Source organism: Eptatretus burgeri, chromosome 18 (assembly GCF_056783735.1).
Source record: "Eptatretus burgeri isolate ZD-2024b chromosome 18, Ebu_testis_v1, whole genome shotgun sequence".
NCBI lineage: Eukaryota > Metazoa > Chordata > Myxini > Myxiniformes > Myxinidae > Eptatretus > Eptatretus burgeri.
Window position 1 is genome coordinate 824,328 of NC_140978.1, and position 20,598 is coordinate 844,925.

Here is a 20,598-nt window from a genome sequence, read left to right on the forward strand (position 1 = left end):
TCTGTTCTTTTCTTGCTCCTCAGTTTTTATTGTCTCTTCTTCTTCGATTGAATGATGGCCATTTGTCTTTTCTCTCAGTAAGTCTGTCTTTGGGGAATACTTGTTTGGGTTAAGTCTGCTCTTCTGTGCCTTTTGCCTCTTGCCTGTAAATACGTGTTCATTGATTGCTTGCTTGTGTTTGTATAAATAAATATATTGTTGGTTGTTCATTCATATCTGTCTGTGTTGGCCTTTCCTCCATTGGTCCAGCATAGTCCGCATGTATTGTTAGCCCGGAAGTTGTAATTTACGTGGTTTTCTCTCGATAGCCAGTGTACACTCACTGTATCACTCGGTAGTAATTCGAATATGTGCTGAGGGAGTGAAATTCAGTTAATATAGTCAGCTCCTCAGGTATATGGAGTTAGACGGATAACCCTGTTAGAGTTGACGATAATTGACGTTCCTGGTTTCTTAGAAACCCACCGGAACGCGGAATTTTCTGCGGCACGTCGGCCTTTAGAATCGGGCATTCAGAAGGATCCCGAGAGCTTCCCCTCGAGGCGAACCTCAAACCTCGAGTCTGCAAATATATATATATATATATATATATATATATATATATATATATGTATATATGTATATATGTATATATGTATATATGTATATATATATATATATATATATATATATATATATATATATATATATATATATATATATATATATATATATATATATATATTGTTGCAGCCACGGATACTGAGACACCAGCTTGCCACTCAGGGGGATTAATCCCCGGTTGTTCTCGGGAGAGCCAGACCTGGGGCCACCACTCACAATTAACGTTATGGTATGGTGGGTTGTTTTAAACCACGAACGCCACCAAGTCAACCACGAGTTCCAATGTCCGCCGTTTAATTATTCCGTTTAACTAGAGGTCACATGGTTACCTGAGCGGGGAGCGCGCCCTCGGCAAAGCAACAATGTTATCTCGATTAGATTTTAATTAGGGTGGCCAAGCGTTTTAACCCCTGGTGCGTGCCGACGATTTTTTGGTCAAATTTGTGGTAATTACCTCCCAGTCTATCTCGGTTCGAACAATTCTAGACCAATGGAAGGAAAGGACAAATACGGACAGGTTGGAAATCGACAAATAATTTATTAATAATAAATAAATAAATAAAAAGAATCTTTTATTTGCTGAGGTAAATAAAGAATGAATTTCAAAGCAAAATCAATCAAAATGCCAGGAAAGAGACAAAGAGCAGATGCTTATCGGGGGGTTGACTTCCTTTCAGCTAAACGCAGACAAGGGTAGCCAGCAGATCATTCAGGGGGAGGGGACGGGGAGAATCGTCTCGCTCACCAGAAAGTCGTCCGTGAAGCGAAAACGTCCTGAAAATGCATGCGTGCGTGTCACGTCTGTCGCCAGCACCCAGCTTTGCCATGTACCCTCTCGTGGGGCAGCCTTGAACGCCATTCGACGTCTGGAGGGCACCGAGATCATCCGTCGCAGATTTAGACCCTGGTGTTGTTGGTGATCGACCCGTGCCTCACTTGTTGGCGGCGCTGTTCACACCCACACGTGCACCACACGCTCGCTTGCCAAAGCACTGGGAAGGGCGAATTGTCTCGTCGGCGCTGGTCAGATACCCGCTTCCTGGTCGCTTCTCCCGCCCTTTTCTTTTTCCTCTCTCCTTTCGCTTTTCCTCTCCTCACGCTTTTCTCTTCAGAACGCTTTTTTCCCCTCCTTTCTCTCCTCACTTTTTCTCCTCGGACTTTTTCTCTCAAGACTTTTTCTCTCAAGACTTTTTCTCTCAAGACTTTTTCTCTCAAGACTTTTTCTCTCAAGACTTTTTCTCTCAAGACTTTTTCTCTCAAGACTTTTTCTCTCAAGACTTTTTCTCTCAAGACTTTTTCTCTCAAGACTTTTTCTCTTCGGACTTTTTCTCTTCAAACTTTTTCTCCTCAGACTTTTTCTCTTCAGACTTTTTTCTCTCTAGAACATACCTCTCGCTCGTTTTTATATCCCCGGGCTGTCTCCGCAGGGTGCTGTCCGCCCCAAGCTCACCCCGCCCCGCTGGGGCACGGTTACTATGACGACCCGTGCGCTCTCAAAAAAGGTGGGCATCCGAGCTCACGAAAGATTGCCGCTGAGGAAGAATGGGGGTGGGCTTCAGAGCTCGTGAAAGAATGTTGCTCAGGAAAAATGAGGGCGGGCTTTAGAGCTCGTGAAAGAATGTTTCTGAACATGTCTGTCTTAAAGAAAAAAAAGCTTCCCATAAGAGAGGGGATGTATCCTTTACCCTTCTCAATGCATCACATTTAAGATCCCATTAGACATGGGGATGGGGATAATCTGAACATGGATTTAAGGAAATAACTATCTGAGGACCTGGATGTGTGGATGCATTCATCAGACCGGATTCTAAAATCCGTAACAATACATATATCTTCTTCTTCTTCTTTCAGCTGCTCCTGTTTGGGGTCGCCACAGCGGATCATCCATATGATCCGCATAGTGATTTGGCACATGTTTTATGCCGGATGCCCTTCCTGACGCAACCCTGGTCGCCTCTTACGACACAGGGATATGGTACACCTATTTTAACCGGGGTATACACTGGCCCAGTACACTGTTACTCATTTCGCCGACCTCGGAAGGATGACAGGTTGAGTCAACCCCCTGGTGTATTAATTCAGTGGCCCAACGGGGCTTGAACTCAGGACCTTTTGGATCCCAAGCTGCTGCCCGAACCACTGCGCCAACACCAGGCTGTAACTATATATATATATATATATATATATATATATATATATATATATATATATATATATATATATATATATATATATATATATATATATATATATATATATATATATATATCTTTTCATTTATAAATAAAATCTCTTCGTATTTTACAAAGAAGGAAAAGGTGAGGAGAAATTAAACTAAGAGTGACCAACTGTAAAAAGACGAGTTAAGAGAGATTTAAATAATGTAATAGATGAGGTTGTACAAATTTCAATGGTTTGCAGGGTGCCCTGAAAGTTACTTTACCCCTCCCCAATAAAGCATTCGTTCTTAAATTATTTTAATATACAGGTTTTTAAAATGCAGTACTTAAAATAATTAATGAGTCATTGTATCTGGGTGTGCTCCTTCATTCTCCTGAGTCAGTGTTGCTGCAAACCACAGCAGGGGGAGAGTGTGAGGAATTTAGCTGGGGTAAAGTGACTCGAAGGCCACCCTGTAGAATAAAAACAAACTTCATTCACTCATGGGCTTGTTTAATTTTTTGTCATTTCTTTTTAACCTGGAAAAAAACTTGGAGATATTTTAAATAATATTTCAGGCTCATTTTCAGTTTTCATTTCAGAGAATGCAGGGCATTTGTTTAAATAAAATTTGGTCATAATTTAACACTCAGCGTTATGTACAATCTTCTTTTTGTTTTTCTACTTTGTTGTTTTTGGTTCATTCACCCTATTGTTCGTATTTATCTCACTAATTATTTAATGAGATTTCCTGTTAACTAGCTCTGCTGAATTCTACCTAAGACTTTAAAAATGGTAACTGCTGCTTCCTTACTTCATGCTTGCGATAGGTATGGCTTCCATGGGGAGGAGGAAATTCCTCCTCAATCACTATGTTGACTGCAAATATAAAAATAATGTCATAAAGATAGTGTTGCTGGTATCCAGTGTTCTGAGAAGTCACATTGCTTTCCCGCAGCTCAGCAGCTGTGTTTGTATGACATCAAGTCTGGTGTTGTTATTGTCTTCATGTGGGTGCATGATTAGTGTTACAGCTCGACTACAAGCCTTAGTCCCTGTAGAAAAATAAAATGTGGAATCGTGTATCAGCAATGCTTCTTTTGAAAGTTTCTACTAAAAATGTATAAAATGAAATTTTGCCTGTGACAAATAGGTTTTGATATTTTGTAGACACTTAAATAGGATGTGGAAAAATCTGACACAATAGACAAAATACGAGTAGTTTTATAGTATTCTCTTGTCACAAAACCAGCCAGGTCTGGGTTGCTATTGAAGGCTTGTTCATAAATGCTTAATGGGAACTCAAAATTATAATATTAATGTGTTGGTATATGTTTGCAATGTTTGTCATATTCATTGTTCACTTTCTAATTGTCATACAATAATTATCTTTTCGATTGACACTTTTAATCTTTTGTCTGTAAATTATTCTCTCTTGCTGTCCTTCAGTTGCATTCCATGATGTGGAGATGGCTAGTCAGCCAGGCTTGGCCTGTCTCGAACTCAATGGACTGGCTGTAAACTGGATGGCTCTTCACAGCCTGCAGGCCTCACTGGCTCATCGATTAGTTAACCTGGAGTCCTCTGCAGTCTGCCTTGCACCTCGACCCTTCAAGCTCTCCAGTCATTCTGACATAGCCCATGTACTACCCATGACATTATGAATTGACACCTAAGTATTCGGGCAAACCGTGCTGTCGTAAACTGTGTTCCACAAACTTGCATTGCATGAACAAACCAAAGTTTACAAAGTGAATGCTGACCTTCTTGTCAACTTTGAACTCCAAGTTATCTTTTTGTTATCTGCTTCTCATTCCCAAATTCTTAGTTGTTTTTTGTCGAGTTGGGGCTCGCCCCAATGCCACGACTCTCTGAGAAGAATTCTGCGAGATGCCCAATGATGAGACGAAAGTTATCAGGACTGCATAGTACAGACAAGGTTGGTATAAGACTTAAATATGATTTATACTACACCCTAATCTGAACCCATTACATATTTCTGTATCACCATTTTTATGACTTAACTTTTCCTTTCATTCCCCTCTAGGCAACACTGCAAAAGTTGACTGCTGTTCACCCTCTTCCAGGACTGATACTAGAATGGCGTCGTGTGTCCCACACCCTAAATATGGCAGTCTTGCCGCTTCTTCGTTGCCATTCTTCACGTCTTTACCCTTTTGGCCTCATTTTCACTTCTACTGGCAAGCTTTGCTCTCAATTCTGCAATTTTGCAATGCTCAGATAGTTATTGTACTTCTAGTCCATTGAAATTTTGTAGTCTTTTTTTGTGATTTGCACCTAAAGCATCCATCCAAGGCATTCAGTCCTGTTCAAAATAAAGACAAATTACTGCATGGAAGTCCCAATAAGGAAGCCAGACATAACAACACACACACACACACACACACACACACACACACACACACACACACACACACACACACACACACACACACACACACACACACACACACACACACATGTATATATATACACACACACACACACATATGTATATATACACACACACACACACACACACACACACACACACACACACACACACACACACACACACACACACACACACACACACACACACACACACACACTACAAGTTTCAAATTAAACTACAATCATTATTTTCCTATTTTCTCATTTTCATTCTATCCCTACTACGTTTTTGACATTGGTTTGTTATTCTTGATTTTACCGTTATTGCACTTTTACCTCTTGTTCTTGAAACAACTGCCTCTGACCTCCTCTACTTTTGCACCATCCAGGACGAATAGTTTTTGCAGAGCCAAACCTGCAGAACATTCCCAAATCATTTGTAATTGGGAAATCGTTTTTTGATCATAAACATCATGGTGTGGCTGTTCCTTTGATGTGAGTACATTCCATTTCATTTGGAGCTGATATCTGTGGGTTGTTTTTTTTGGGGGGTGGGGGGGGGAGGGGGTTAAAAAAATCTAAGCTCATGGAAGAGCGAGAAATTCTATCGTTAAGAATGCATCAAAACAAAGACGAAAATGTATTTCCAATAAATGCCAAGCCGAGGAAGGAAAAGACGAAGGAGTTGATGTTTTGCTCATTTTAAAAAATGCATCACAGTAGATTTCCCTGATTCAATGCAAGTAAACTACTATTATGTTATGTTCGTCCTTTTGATAGCAAATCAAGTAGCTTACGAGCCTTGTGATGATTATCATCACAATATGTGCTAAATGTTGTTGCAGTTTTGGGAAATATGTATGCAATGACTGCACATTGTTAATCTACGCATTAATCCAATCAAATTTGCAAAAACTTCACAAAACACATTGCTAATAAATTGCAACAGAATTTTTTTTGTTTTTTTTTGTATACCTTGTCGAGGCTCGTAGAAGAGCTAACACACAGAACATATAACAAAGGGAGCAAGAGACAAGAGGGGTGGGAGTGGGAAGCACAAAAGAGTGGGGAATAGAGACATTAGGAGATCTGTGGAAGGGAGAGGGATGGGGGTGGGGAATATGGGGAATACAAGATGGACATTACAGGGACTTTCAGGAAGGAAAGCAGGGAATTTGAAGGAAGTGGGCTTGGGTGGATTATCAGGGGTAGAAAAGATCGAGGATTTGGATGGGGGATGATAAGAGGTGGTAGTGAACAGCTGTTTTGAAGGCCTGGATGGAAGAATGGGATTGAATAGAGTGAGGGAGTTTATTCCAAAGGTGGGAAAAAAGAGGAATGAAAGAGTGAAGGTGAAATGAAAGAAATGAAGCCATTTGTAAGTGTTTAGGTTGAGCCTCCTAAATCACAAATCAAAAATCTAATGAAATCTTTTCAGTGAAACTTTATTTTTTCTGCGGTCAAACTTCACCAAGTTTGGTGTCAAATTGTGCTAAAATTGAAACAAAACATAGCTATAACTTCACAATACTTAATGCTATACTTATATTTCTGCTGCCGATACCTATGATTTGATTCATTCTCTCTCTCTCTCTCTCTCCTCTCTCCTCTCTCCTCTCTCCTCTCTCCTCTCTCCTCTCTCCTCTCTCCTCTCTCCTCTCTCCTCTCTCCTCTCTCCTCTCTCCTGCATTTCTTGTACATTACATGGCCAAAAGTATGCCGACACCCCTTATAATTAGTGTATTTAGCTATTTCAGCCACACCCATTGCTGACAGGTGTATAAAATCAAGCACACAGCCATGCAATCTCCATAGATAAACATTGACAGTGGAATGGGCAATACTGAAGAGCTCAGTGACTTTCAATGTGGCACCATCATCGGATGCCACCTTTCCAACAAGTCAGTACATCAAATTACTGCCCTGCTAGAGCTGCCCCAGTCAATTGTAAGTGCTGTTATTGTGAAGTGGAAACATCTAGGAGCAGTAACAGCTCAGCCACGAAGTGGTAGGCCACACAAGCTCACAGAATGGGACCGCCGAGTGCTGAAGAGTGTAGCATGGAAAAATTGTCTGTCCTTGGTTGCAACAATCACCACCGAGTTCCAAACTGACTGGAAGCAACGTCAGCACAAGCACTGTTCGTCGAGAGCTTCATGAAATGGGTTTCCATGGCTGAGCAGCCGCACAAAAGCCTAAGATCACCATGCCTAAGATCATAAGATCATAAAAAGCCTAAGACTCTGGAGCAGTGGAAACGTGTTCTCTGGAGTGATGAACCACACTTCACCATCTGGCAGTCGGATGGGCGAATCTGGCAGTCCTCTTTTCCCCCGCCTTTGGAATAAACTCCCACTCTCTTCAATCCCATTCTTCCCTCCAGGCCTTCAAAACAGCAGTTCACCACCACCTCTTATCTTCCCCAATCCAGAACCTCAATATTTTCTACCCCCGTTAATCCACCCCAAACCTACCTCCACCACAAACCTGTGTGTTCGCTCTCATACGAGCCTTGACAATATCCAAAAATAAAAATAAAATCTGTGTTGGCAGATGCCAGGAGAACACTACCTGCCTAAATGCATATAGCCAACTGTAAAGCTTGGTGGAGGAGGAAAAATGGTCTGGGGCTGTTTTTCATGGTTTGGCTAGGCCCCTTAATTCCAGTGAAGGGAAATATTAATGCTACATCATACAATGACATTCTAGATGATTCTGTACTTCCAACTTTGTGGCAACAGTTTGAGGAAGGCCCTTTCCTGTTTCAGCATGACAATGCCCCCATACACAAAGCAAGGTCCATACAGAAATAGGTTGTCGAGATCGGTTTGGAAGAACTTGACTGGCCTGCAGAGAGCCCAAACCTAAACCCCATCGAACACCTTCGGGATGAATTGGAACACTGACTGTGAGACAGAACTAATCACCCAACATTAGTGCCTGACCTCACTAATGCTCTTATATTTTTATATTGTGGCTGAATGGAAGCAAATCCCTGCAGCAATGTTCCAACAGCTGTTATAGCAGCAAAGAGGGCACCAACTCCATATTAATACCCATGAGTTTGGAATGAGATTTTGGACGAGCAGGTGTCCATAATTATGGCCCTGTAGTGTATTTCAATAATGTTTTTTTCCAACTGTCGACTCAAACAGTTATGCATATAAAACAGCTTTACACAATTGCAGCATGCTGATTCAGGCAACCCAAAATCTTACCCCACTACCCTACTATTAACACTCGCCCTTCCAGACCTTATCCATAGTTTGTAATTATAAAATGAGACGTGCAAACATTTTACAAATGATTGTGAGTCGTAAAGCTATATCTCAAAGTATCCTTTTTCAACTTTTATTTTTTACAATTCCTTCTTTTCTAAATGTAAGCCTGGTATTGGCTTAGTGGTTAGGATGGTGGCTTGGGATCCCAGGGTCCTGAGTTCAAGCCCCGTTGGCTGCTGAATTAACACCAGGGGGTTGACTCAGCCTGTCATCCTTCCGAGGTCGGCGAAATGAGTGCCAGTGTACTGGTCCCGGTGTATGCCCCGGTTAGAATAGGTGTACCATATCCCTGTGTGTCGGAAGAGGCGACCAGGGTTGGCGTCAGGAAGGGCATCCGGCCATAAAACATTGCCTCAAGAAAAAGCCAAACCCCTGCACAGCAGGGAAAAATGGCTGTAAAAACGGTCATATATATTTTTCTTCTTTTCTAAATGTGTACCATTCCGTGTTTTTTTGAATTTGTAATATTTTTGTCCGTTATCATTTGAAAAATTTTGATTTTTAATTCTATTATTAATTTTGATTTTTTCCTTTTACATATGGCTGCTCTCACTCCTACCACTCTAAAGCGTCATGACTGACACACTTTGCCACTTTTATCTCCATCACTTCATCAATATTACCTTTCATTAAGCATCCTGCACAGGTGCCGCCATAGTTATCACTTTGAAGTCTATGTTTGAAACTTATTTTTCGTTTGGCCTAAACAAATAACAAAAAACATTGTTATTAGCATGACTATTTGCCCTCTTTCCCCTGTTCCAATTGAGAACTTCACTGTAATCTTATTCAGATGAACACTTATTCTGTCTTCTTCCTTCTTAACCAAACTTTCACATGTAAAAGATGGCCTAAATGTATGCTCAGCATGAAATTAACTAAAATAATAAATACGACTGCCTTACTGAAACTTGGCTTTCACAGCACAGTGCTGTTATTGGTTTTGATATTGTTTCAAATGGATTCATTTTTATATTTAAATCTCGACCCCATGGTCGTTGTGGTGTAAGCGTTTATGTATTTAAATCTTTGCTTTTGACTGACATTAACAAAGGCCTTCCTCAAACCGCACTTGAACACTTTAATCTCAATTATGGCATTGTTCTGGAAAATTACCAAAATTTAATTCTTTATTTCTGAACAAATTTTCTGATTTCATAGTTTCTCATTCATTGTCTTGTTCACCATTGTTTCCCAAATATATAAAATAAAACGATTGGTATGTTGTTTTTTCAACGTAATATTTCGAAAAAAAATCATTATAGGTGTCATTTCTGTAAAAGAATTAGCAAGAAATTTATTCAGAATTAAAACTTCTGAAAAATCAAACACTTAATCTTCTAAGTGTTCAAACACTGCATTGTTCTAATGTAAACCAAGGGAAGATAAGCCTTGGTATAAAAGCCAAATGGGTGCTGTCAGGTAAATTCACAAATAAATGCTGCACAAATATAATTCTTGTCAAACCCATCATTATATTGACATTGACGTAATGCCTTTTACTGATGTTTGATTATTCACTTTTAGCTACATACTTCCCGATCATGGACTAAAATATCTTGATATTACAGCTTTAGTTTGGAAATCACTAAATCTGCTGTATTCTTAAGTCTTCCTACTGACCTCGACTGTTTGGCACATTTATTCAACGTCTTCAGTGATGTTAGATTGATACGCTCACACACAAATTCAACCGATGTATTCGACAGAGCTGTCAATGTCTTGAACAAACATTTCATAAAATGTATTCTAATTCTGATTTGAATGTGTATAAACCACTTCATCATTTTTATCAACAATGCTAAATTTGAGTTGAAATCTCTTGTTTTAAATTGTTAATCGAAGCAAATTCCTCAAACTCCAAATCTCTTTTTTATGTTGAACAAACTGATAAAACATGAGGATTATTTTGCTTTTAAATGCACAGCAGCATTGCTTGATTGCTTTCCTATCTCTTCACAACAAAATTACCATTACTCAAAATTGAATAGGAAGTTCTCAAAACTTAGTGGATTCTTCAATTATAAATACAAATATTTGATTATTTCAGTTTTCACTGGTTTCTTCAGTGGTAATTGCATCTGTCAACCCCTCAGTCTCAAAGTCAGCTTGTTCTCTGGACCCAATACCCTCAATCACTAACCCTTTGTTAATATCAGCTCCTTTTTTCTGTTATCACTGATATTATAAACCAATAAATCACAACTACAACTGTACAGTTGCTCTAAAAAGCGATTATTATATCCCTATATCTACACGTGTGTGTGTGTGTGTGTGTGTGTGTGTGTGTGTGTGTGTGTGTGTGTGTGTGTGTGTGTGTGTGTGTGTGTGTGTGTGTGTGTCAGCATGTCTCCATAACTAAAAAACCATAAAACCTAGCAGCCTGAAACTTTGCATGCATACGAAGAAAACTCCAAGGAAGTGCACACAAGAAAAAACACTGGGTGTTTGGATTAATTAAAACATCCCTTTTGAAGATAATTGACGGCCTTATTTAATTAATTCCTTCAGAAGGTGACCCTCAGCTACCTCGCTCTCTGGGGTTTTAAGGCGTTTCCTGGGTAACCTCGCTGGGGTCTGAAGCCACCATGTTTGTTGGCCTGCTCAGCCATGCCTCGACTTGGAACAGGCTGCAACGATTTATTAACGACAGTTTATTTTTTATTTTTTACTTTCCTCACTCATTATCGAATGCCTGTTCATCATAGCTACGAATCACTGGGTACATCACTTTTGTAAGTGGGATAGTTTTCAAATTAGGATCTTGGAGTGATTTCATACATTATATGATAAGATTTTCCACAATCTACTCTCATGGACTAATTAAAGTATATCATTGAAATATTATTTCGATTTTGAGCATCGGATATCGTCAGGATTAAACAAGTGTCGAAATCTGTTGCAAAATCTGAATTTAAAGTGATAACGAGTCTTTTAACTAAGCCGAAATACCTATTTATTTTAAGCAAGAAAGGCTATGTTCCCTTCTCCATGCATACACAAGAAAATGTGAAATTTTCAAAGCATTAAATTTATCTTTTTCTGCTGTTTGGAGAATTATATTGAGTGAACGAAAAATGTAGGAACCTGCGAAAATTAATCAGCTTTATTGAGCGACATGATTTAATGCATTCACTGCTAGACCTCGTGCCCTGCCCCCTATAGGGACTGCCGAGCTGTTTTGGGAAAAATGCACCAAAATCTTGAATTGCGCCAAATCGAACACTTGTTCATGTTGCAGGTACAGTCAAATGTAGTGTTGTTGCAGATCCCATGCGCTACGCTCTCCTTTCTTGGTAGCTCTAGGTCATTTGGTTTTCTTGGTCGTTATAGGTCAAATGGTTTGTGCTTGCATAAAGGACAGACAGACAAACAGACAGGCTGATCGACTCTGTATTCCCATTCTTCATCCCATAAGAGGTTCCCGTCTCAAATTTGGTAGCACAAGGTCAAACGGTTTGCACTTGCATAAAGGACAGACAACTAGACAGGCCAATATATCTTCTTTTTAAATATATACAGTAGTCGTGTGTTTGTTTGTCCTCTTATAAACTCGAGAACTACACCTCACAGAGCAAAACTAAAGGCATATTCGGAATCTGCACGACTCAGAGGTACTAAAACATACCTTAGATGTTTGAAAAACTGAAGAAAAAAAAATTCGTCGATTTTTTTTTTTTTTTTTTTTTTTTATTTTTTGGCCGTTTCAATTTTTCTGCGCAATTGATTGATTTTCCGCGTCGCGACTTTTTTATTCACAGCCTTATCGAAATAAGACAAAGACAGACCAGTGGATGGACAGACCAGTGGATGGACAGACCAGTGAACGTTTACAAAGTTTCTGATGAAAAATTTGACTTTCTGATTTTAGATGCCCCAAAGAAGGAAGAGCTCCATTGGTCCCAAGGCAGCTGCAGCAAAGCGAAAACACACTAAGAGGCAACAGGATACTGAAGAGGAGCAATATGCCAGGCTAAATGAACAAGCACAGCGGCAGCAGCGACAAAAAGAGACTGAAGAGGAGTGATCAGCCAGGCTCAATGAACAGGTTCATCGGCAACAACAGCAGTGAGCAAATGAGACTGAGGAAGAGTGTGATGCAAGACTTGAGGCAATGCATCACCGCACTGCAGAAGCACGAGCACTGGCCCGGGCACAAGAGCACAATAATGCCTACAGGGTGGCGTCCTGGGCCATAGATTCTATTACATTTACATCTCTACCCACCTGCCTCAGCTCGTCTTGGCTGGCCATGTTGCGTGTTGGGAAATAAATTTCAACTGCTTGTAATTTGGGGACACGGGGGGGTTCACTCCGTATACCCCCGGTCCGAGTCCGTGAATTTTGCTACGGAGGAGGAGGGGGCCGAATACCACTCCTGACACCACTGTTACGGGGCCGGGACATCGGCCGTGAGCGCGACCGCTAGACGAAGCCACAAGTCAACTCGACCGATCGCCCGGAATTCAGATCGTACTTCTCCAGAGAAGACTGGTCCCTTTTAGACCGAAATCTGCCAATGGGTAGACCACGTGGGGTAGGGTCGATTGCCAACTTCAATTTACCTAAGTACCCACGTGGTCGAACTACCAGGGCATTTCACCCTCAACGGAACTCGTACGAAACCGAGCCGCTTGGCGAGCTCGTTCCGTGTGCGATCCCGAGCGGTTTAAATCGCCGAGAACCTTCGGACCGAATTATCCTGCAACCACGGCAATGGCCAACTAATCCCGCACACACGACATGCTCAGTCAATGAAAGAAGGAACGCGGACGAGCTGAAAACATTTAACAATTGGGGTTTATTTCTACTGCAATGGGGAAATGAGGGGAGCACATAAAGCAGAGCTGTACCGAATATAAGAAATGCAATGCAATTATATACAGCACACAAAGCACTTAACAGTTTTCTACTTGTGAGACGGCCCACGGACACACATACGCACACACACACACCCAAGAAATGGTGGCTGATGCCTTGAATACGGACTTCAGCTCGGAGGGACAGATGAGCTGAAGCCCAGGACCTATCTGGGACCTTTCCACCTCGTGTGGTCTTCCAGCTGTTCGGACCGGGCACCAGCGAGGGCGAGCTGGTTCCAACCACCGCAAGCAGCGATCCTTTCCAAGCTCCGGCGGATCCCCTCGCGCTCCGGAACACGTGCTGGTGAGACGAAGCGCCGATCCTTCCCGAAGATGCGTCGCTTCCCCGAAGAACCACCAAACAAGATGAGGCCAAGAAGTCGCACCAAGCCGGGAACCAAGCAGAGACCACGAAGAGCTCCACAAACCAAGAAGAGTCAACCAAACCAGACCACGAAGCAGAGCACAAACCGAACCAGCACCACAACAACCCCCTCCAATCTTTCGAGCCAAGCAGAGGGTCCCCTTCTTATCCCTCTCAGCCCCGCCTCCCTTCCAGCGTGACTCATTGACCCTCGTGCGCCGCCCCCCGCAACTGCGGGTGGGGGCTGTTTACCTTGCTGAATCTCGGGACGGGAGGGTTCTTCTTCTTCTTTGCAGAGGTGGGTGTCGTTCTCCTTTGTCGTTGTTCTGATTGAACCCTAACTATTAAAATAAATCACAGCGCATTTACATAGATTTACCCATTAAACAATGGAAGGCGAGCTATGTAAAGAACATGCACTTACCGAGATAACTGAGTTAAAGGACCTGAATGTTGAGTGTGATCGATTTCCAAATTCGCAACTATATATATATATATATATATATATATATATATATATATATATATATATATATATATATATATATATATATATATATATATATATATATATATATATATATATATATATATATATATTGTTGCGGATTCGTGCCCGCCGGCATGCGGACGGCCACGTGACTCGAATCGCGGCACGTCGCCCACCGGACGGACAATCCAGTCGTGACCCTCTCGGACTAACGCCGGGAACCAGTCACGGGTGGACCTTTCGGTCTCACCACGATCGTGCCAATCGGCCCCCGCGTGGGATAGGGTTGCTCGCCAAATTCGACCTACCTAAGTACCCACACGGAGGGTAGACCGGGCGATCGCACCTCGCCGCAGGTCGACTTCGGACAAGGGCCACTTTAAGCGACCCGTTCCGTACTATCGGGATAACCGAGCGGTGTTATTCGTCGGCCTCGACGGTTCGATTAATTATCGGGCGTTTTAGCCCACGACCAACCCTTTACGTGAAGCAAGATGGAGATTCAATGAAAGAAAAGACGAAGCGAAGCGGGAAAACAGTTCAACATGAAGCACATTTATTTCGCGATGAACGGAAAGCACACATATACAATTCCACCAAAAGCACATGTAAAAGAAGAAGACAATGCAATATTACACAAAAAGCAAATGCAACAATGCAGATCTAACCGACTACCGGGCACACGGCAACACTTATACAATTTTACTTCACAGACGGCGCCGACAACACATATTCCCAAAGCAAAAGAAAAGAGAACCACCCTCAAGGATGAGGCGGGCCTGGGGCCGAGACCGGGTCGGGCCTACCCGTCTGATGATGAGACGCGAAGTGGCGGTGGTGCCTCAACTCCGCGGGCCTCGCGGACAGTGTCTGGTAGGGGGTGGGAAAGGGGCCCCCTTTGTCGCACTATCTCAGCGCGGGGGGAAACAGGAGGGGGTTGCTGATGCTCGGGGGAAGGAGGATATCACCCTGTCTCGGGTCCCGCGGCGAGCGTCTCCTCCTCGACCTCTGTCGCGTTGCTGGCCTCTCCCTGTGCAGCTCCCGGCACCGACGCGAGCACCCCCTCGTCCGCCTTCGCCGCCGTCACCTCTCCACAGCTCCGTCTACTCGCCCTCTCCGTCTCCTCTCTTGGCTCGTCCCAACTCTTCACTCTTGACTTCTCCCCCTTCTTTCCAGCTCCACCGACGACTCTCTTGAACTCCGCACAACTGCCTTTACTGATGAACGCAGCCGTTTATATAAGCCCCGTGGCTTCGCTCTTTCACCCTTGACCCTTTGCCTCCGACCCTTCACCTCTCTAACTGGCTCCCCATTGGACCGAGGAAAAGTGGGCGTGAATGCTTTTTGATCCATGAATTTGCATATAGCGTCCTCACTCCAACGCCCTGGAGGCGGGGCCAATTCGCCCCAGCTCGCCGATTGGACGGAACAAAAGTGGGCGTGAGTCGTATTTGATCCGTTTTCTGCGGAAAGTCCGTGATGTTTTTGAATACGCTGCTCGGTGCGCGCCCTGCACGAGTCCAGTATCGGTGCCCACGAGTGGCGCGAGATGGTGTGGATGCGATGGTGGCGAGTTGTGACGGTAAAGGTCGTGGCGGTTGTGGTGAAGCGGCGTTGTGGTTGGTGGTTGTTGTTGTGAAGCGGCGTTGTGGTTGGTGGTTGTTGTTGTGAAGCGGTGTTGTGGTTGGTGGTTGTTGTTGTGAAGCGGCGTTGTGGTTGGTGATTGTTGTTGTGAAGCGGCGTTGTGGTTGGTGGTTGTTGTGTGATGGCTGTTGAGACGTGGTTGGTGGTGGTAATAATGGCGGCTGGTCCAAAATAAGGATAGTAAAAGAAAAACGGCTATCCTGAAGAGTCGCAGCCCGCACGAATGACATTTATTCTCTCTAGACAACGAGTTTGGGCCTAACTACACATATACTTACAGAGATATCTCACCTAAGGGACCTGAATGGTGGTTTGTGAATTTCATCAACCACAACACTACCCCCTCCCCTTTTTACAGACTCGTCCCGAGTCGTCAAATTTTCGTGTGCCATCATGTGTAGTTTTCCCCTAGTACATTTTACCTACGGATCCCTGAGTGCGACATTCATGGTATTCGTGTCCCCAAAATAAATAACCTGAGGGCTGAGTAACTACCTAAACAAACTCACTCACACGGACGACTTAAATAAAATTGCCGGCGCTAGGACAGACATGCCGGGGGCGCACTCATATTTACAGTACATCTTAACCTTAACTTACAAATTTTACACTAAACCATGGCCCAGGATCAATGAACTCTGCAAAAGAAAGCAGTTAGCAGGGAGCCAGGCTGCTCGCATGCAGTCTCTGACTCAAACAATGCAGGTGACAGGGAACGTGGCCGGCTGCTCACACGCAGTCCAAGGCCTTCCCTTTTGAACTGAACGCAGTGAACCACAACGGTGCATGGGCTGCACAAACGTAGTCTCCGTGCCAGCTCAAGTGGCACACGCAATGAACACAACGAATGGATGGATGAATGGTTTGAACTGAACGCAGTGAACCACAACGGTGCATGGGCTGCACAAATGCAGTCTCCGTGCCAGCTCAAGTGGCACACGCAATGAACACAACGAATGGATGGATGAACACAAACACGGTGCACGGGCCGCCAGTGCAGGCCCGTGTTGTAGCTGCCAATAGGGCAGTTCTCGCAGCTTGCAAACTGTTGCCTTGATCCTGGCGCACATGGCAATGAACAGGGGGGGCAAAGCAAAAATTGAACGGGGGCTGGTGAGCAGGGGCAGTAGGCATGGCATGGCAAAGGCAGCAGGCAAACACAGCCCGCAGAAGAAGACCGCTGCAGGCAAACACAGCCGGCAGATGAACTGGCCGGCACAGGCCTTGAAGAAAAACAGCCAGCCGGCAGATGAAGTGGGCCGGCACAGGCCTTGCAGCACAGCAGCTGCAGACGATCCAGCCGGCACAGGCCTCGCAGCAAAACAACAGCTGCCGATGAAGTTGGCCAGCCTTTGCCGTTCCGTGGAGGTTGGTGGAGGGAGTGCGGTGGTGCTGGCCACTTGGAAGGCGGGCTCGGACCTACCTACCTGTCTCCCTCCCAACCTATCGCCTTTGCCTGTCACTGTACATACCCACTCCCTTAATTTGTCAAACCCCAATTTAGCCCCAACTTATTTTTTTGTTGTTTTTATTTTTACTTCCCCACTATAAATCGTCCCCTAACCCCCTGTACTGTCCTTGTTCGGCTAACCTATCCTGTCACCTAGCCTACTCCCAACCCCTACGTTCCCTTCCCGGAGGGGAACAAGGGAGAGCTAGCGTCCTGTGTCGAGGCCCAACTCAAGCCTCAGAATGGCCTCCCCAGAGTTCGGCGATCTATAACCAAAGTGGGTCCAGCGGCCGACAACGACAGCGAGGGGATGGATGGTGCGGAGGGGTACATCTCCTAATCTACCCTAACCATTTAACTGTTAAACTACCCCGGGGCTTTCAACAAGCGCCTCTCGCTTAAACTATTGGTTCTAACAACCCAGATTCCCATCGCCTGTGTTGGTGTCCTCACAATTTCGGGCCTCGCCCCCCAATTTTCTCTCCGTGCCCTCACACGGTCTCATGGCTGGGACACGTGGCTCCCTTTGGCAGGCACGACCCTCTGCCGATTCTCCCGCTATGGCACCCCCGGGCACTACACTGCCTCCGAGCCTACCAGCTCCCTAACACCGGGGAGTGCCCCCCATGGCACCTCCCCTGAAACGCACACGTGGCAGGCTGGCTTCCCAGGCCCCTTTCCGAGGGTCACCCGTGCCCACAACACTGCCCACGCGGCTAATGGCGCCCCGGGCCCCCGCACCAAGCAGGCGCACCCGTGCCCACTACGCTATCCCGGCCCCCCATGGGCCCTTGGCCTACCACGGCCGACTAGCCTGGTGCCCGGGGTACCCACTCAGCGATACTCACCTTTCGCGGCCACGCTCCCAACCTGTCAACAGGGCTCCTGCACCCCTCCAAACGGGTTTCGAGCCTACTTTCCCACCAACAACAAAACGACCTCCATTTTTCAATTTGACTAACTCACTCTACACTGACCCCGGGGTCCCTTGGGCGGGAGTCACTCCTCCCCCCCAATCACTCATCGCACCATGCATTCCCCATTCACTCCACACACACAGACCCGCTGGCCTCACTCACTCACCAAGCACATGCTTCCACCTCATAACTCACCAACAACTCTTCAACACACACACCGCTGAACTCTGCCATCCTTCTAACTACCTCCCCTAACTAACTGGTGCTCCCACGTCGTCCCTTAAACTACAGCACGTTCCTTTTAACACTACGTAGCTAAACTACGTCCCCTCTACACATTCACAAGTCTGTCACTGTCTCCTAACTCAAAAAAAAATCATTTTATTTCCCAACCTAAATCTGGCTACAATCCCTCTAACTAATCCATTCCACGGACTCCATGAAGACTTACCCCTGCCCCATGAAGTCGGTCTAACTAAGCTAACCCTTCCCCCTAACTAGTTTCCATCCTGTGCCCAGGTCAAGGGGGTCTTCCACCCCTTGCCCAGGAATCCTGTGCACCCGAAAGTGAGGCTTGCCTTTTTTTTTTTTTTTCCATGCGCAGCACCAGCGCGGCCACTCGCAGCTCGCGCACTTTGCACCTGCCCGTGACGTCATGCAGCTGCACGTGTTCCTCGTCCCTCCTTGGACGGTACCATCCGGCAGGGATACCCCTCCTGCCGGATTCCAACCCCACGTGCAGCCATGACGTCACCGTGCGCATAAAAAAAACACAAGCCCCACGTCTCGAGGGGTTCCCCACGCGAACACATGTGCTTTGCCCGTTGGAGCTTAACACACACGATCGCGTGGAGAACCCGTCCGGTCCAAATCCATAATCCTGCCTAAACTTTGTCCGTCCGCGGGATCGGCAAATCCACCGCTGGCGTTTCCAGACCGGGACTTCACTCTCGCAAGCGAGCACGTGGGGGCCTCGTGCGTTGCACAGCACGGACCTCGTGCTCACTGCTGGGTGAACCCGGCACGGTCCTCGAAACAACTACAGCCGCTACTCGGCTTTCTTTCCTCACATGTCGCCGTCGTCGCCATTCGACCCACTCACACCTGCGTGTTACGACGCTCACAGTCCATTCCATTACATTCACACCGGGAGACGCGGCTGCGTGCTCCCGCATGCCAACCGACATCTCCCTCACATACCGCTCTCTCACACACACGGTCTCCCTTGCATAAACCATACCACTCACACACGCGGGGGCACTCACCCGCTGTTCCTCATCCACACACCGTGCCTCACTCATACACCGTGCCTCACTCACACACGCGGGGGCACTCAACCGCGGTGTTTCATCCACACACCGTCCCTCACTCACACACGCGGGGGCACTCACCCGCGGTGCCTCATCCACACACGGCGTGCTGGGAAGCACGCACTCCGGCACCATCGCCACCACACCACTCACACACGGGGTCGCTTCCACGGGGTCATATGTATATGTATATATATATATATATATATATATATATATATATATATATGTATGTATATATATATGTATGTATATATATATGTATGTATATATATGTATGTATATATATATGTATGTATATATAGCCTGGTGTGTTGGCGCAGTGGTTAGGGCAGCGGCTTGGGATCCAAAAGGTCCTGAGTTCAAGCCCCGTTGGGCCACTGAATTAATACACCAGGGGGTTGACTCAGCCTGTCATCCTTCCGAGGTCGGCGAAATGAGTACCAGTATACTGGGCCGGTGTATACCCCGGTTAAAATAGGTGTACCATATCCCTGTGTCGTAAGAGGCGACCAGGGTTGCGTCAGGAAGGGCATCCGGCGTAGGTCAGGTCAGGTATGGGAGCATGTGCCAGAACAGCGCGTCGCTGCGTCCACTTTCCGCCGGTACTCCAGGGGCCTCCGTCTGGCCATCCCCCAGGCAGATGCCAGGCCCATCCCCATCTCCTTGAGATGATGGTCAACCTGCTGTAACCATGAGGCACGTGGTCGGCCCACTGGCCTCCTCCACTCATGAGACTCCCTCACTGAGAGAATCTGGTGAGCAGGATCAGCGTCAGGAAAACGAGCCACATGTCCATACAGCCGCAGCTGACGCTCACGGACTATGCAGGTAACAAATCTCATCCGAGTCTCTCTCAGCAACCGCTCGTTGGACACAAAATCCGACCAGCGATAGCCAAGGATTCTCCGAAGAGACCTGGTACCAAAGGAATTAAGTCTCCGTCTCAGATCCTTGGTCAAAGTCCAAGTCTCGCACCCATAGAGCAAGACTGGAAGTACCAAGGACCTGAAGACTCGGACTTTCGTCCTCCCGCACAGGTACCGGCAACGCCACACCCCATGATCCAGTGAATCCATGACTCCCCAGGCCCGACCCAGACATCTATTGACCTCCGGCTCAC

At 45.4% G+C, this 20,598-nt stretch overlaps 1 protein-coding gene across 4 annotated transcripts in view; it reads left to right on the forward strand.

Annotated features, from left to right (window-relative positions):
• Positions 1–20,598, forward strand: part of LOC147008452 (DNA polymerase theta-like) — a 58,039-nt gene that overhangs the window by 10,245 nt on the left and 27,196 nt on the right. For 2 of the 4 annotated variants that reach the window (XM_085864577.1, XM_085864576.1), the window contains exons 2-5: positions 4,213–4,406; positions 4,592–4,702; positions 4,811–4,964; positions 5,547–5,652. In XM_085864577.1, the coding sequence (XP_085720703.1) occupies positions 4,233–4,406; positions 4,592–4,702; positions 4,811–4,964; positions 5,547–5,652 (545 nt within the window). In that variant the 5' untranslated portion in view covers positions 4,213–4,232. Of the gene's footprint in view, positions 1–2,933; positions 4,407–4,591; positions 4,703–4,810; positions 4,965–5,546; positions 5,653–20,598 lie in introns of those variants that run through there. The other 2 variants (XR_015053372.1, XM_085864575.1) reach the window with 2 other exon arrangements.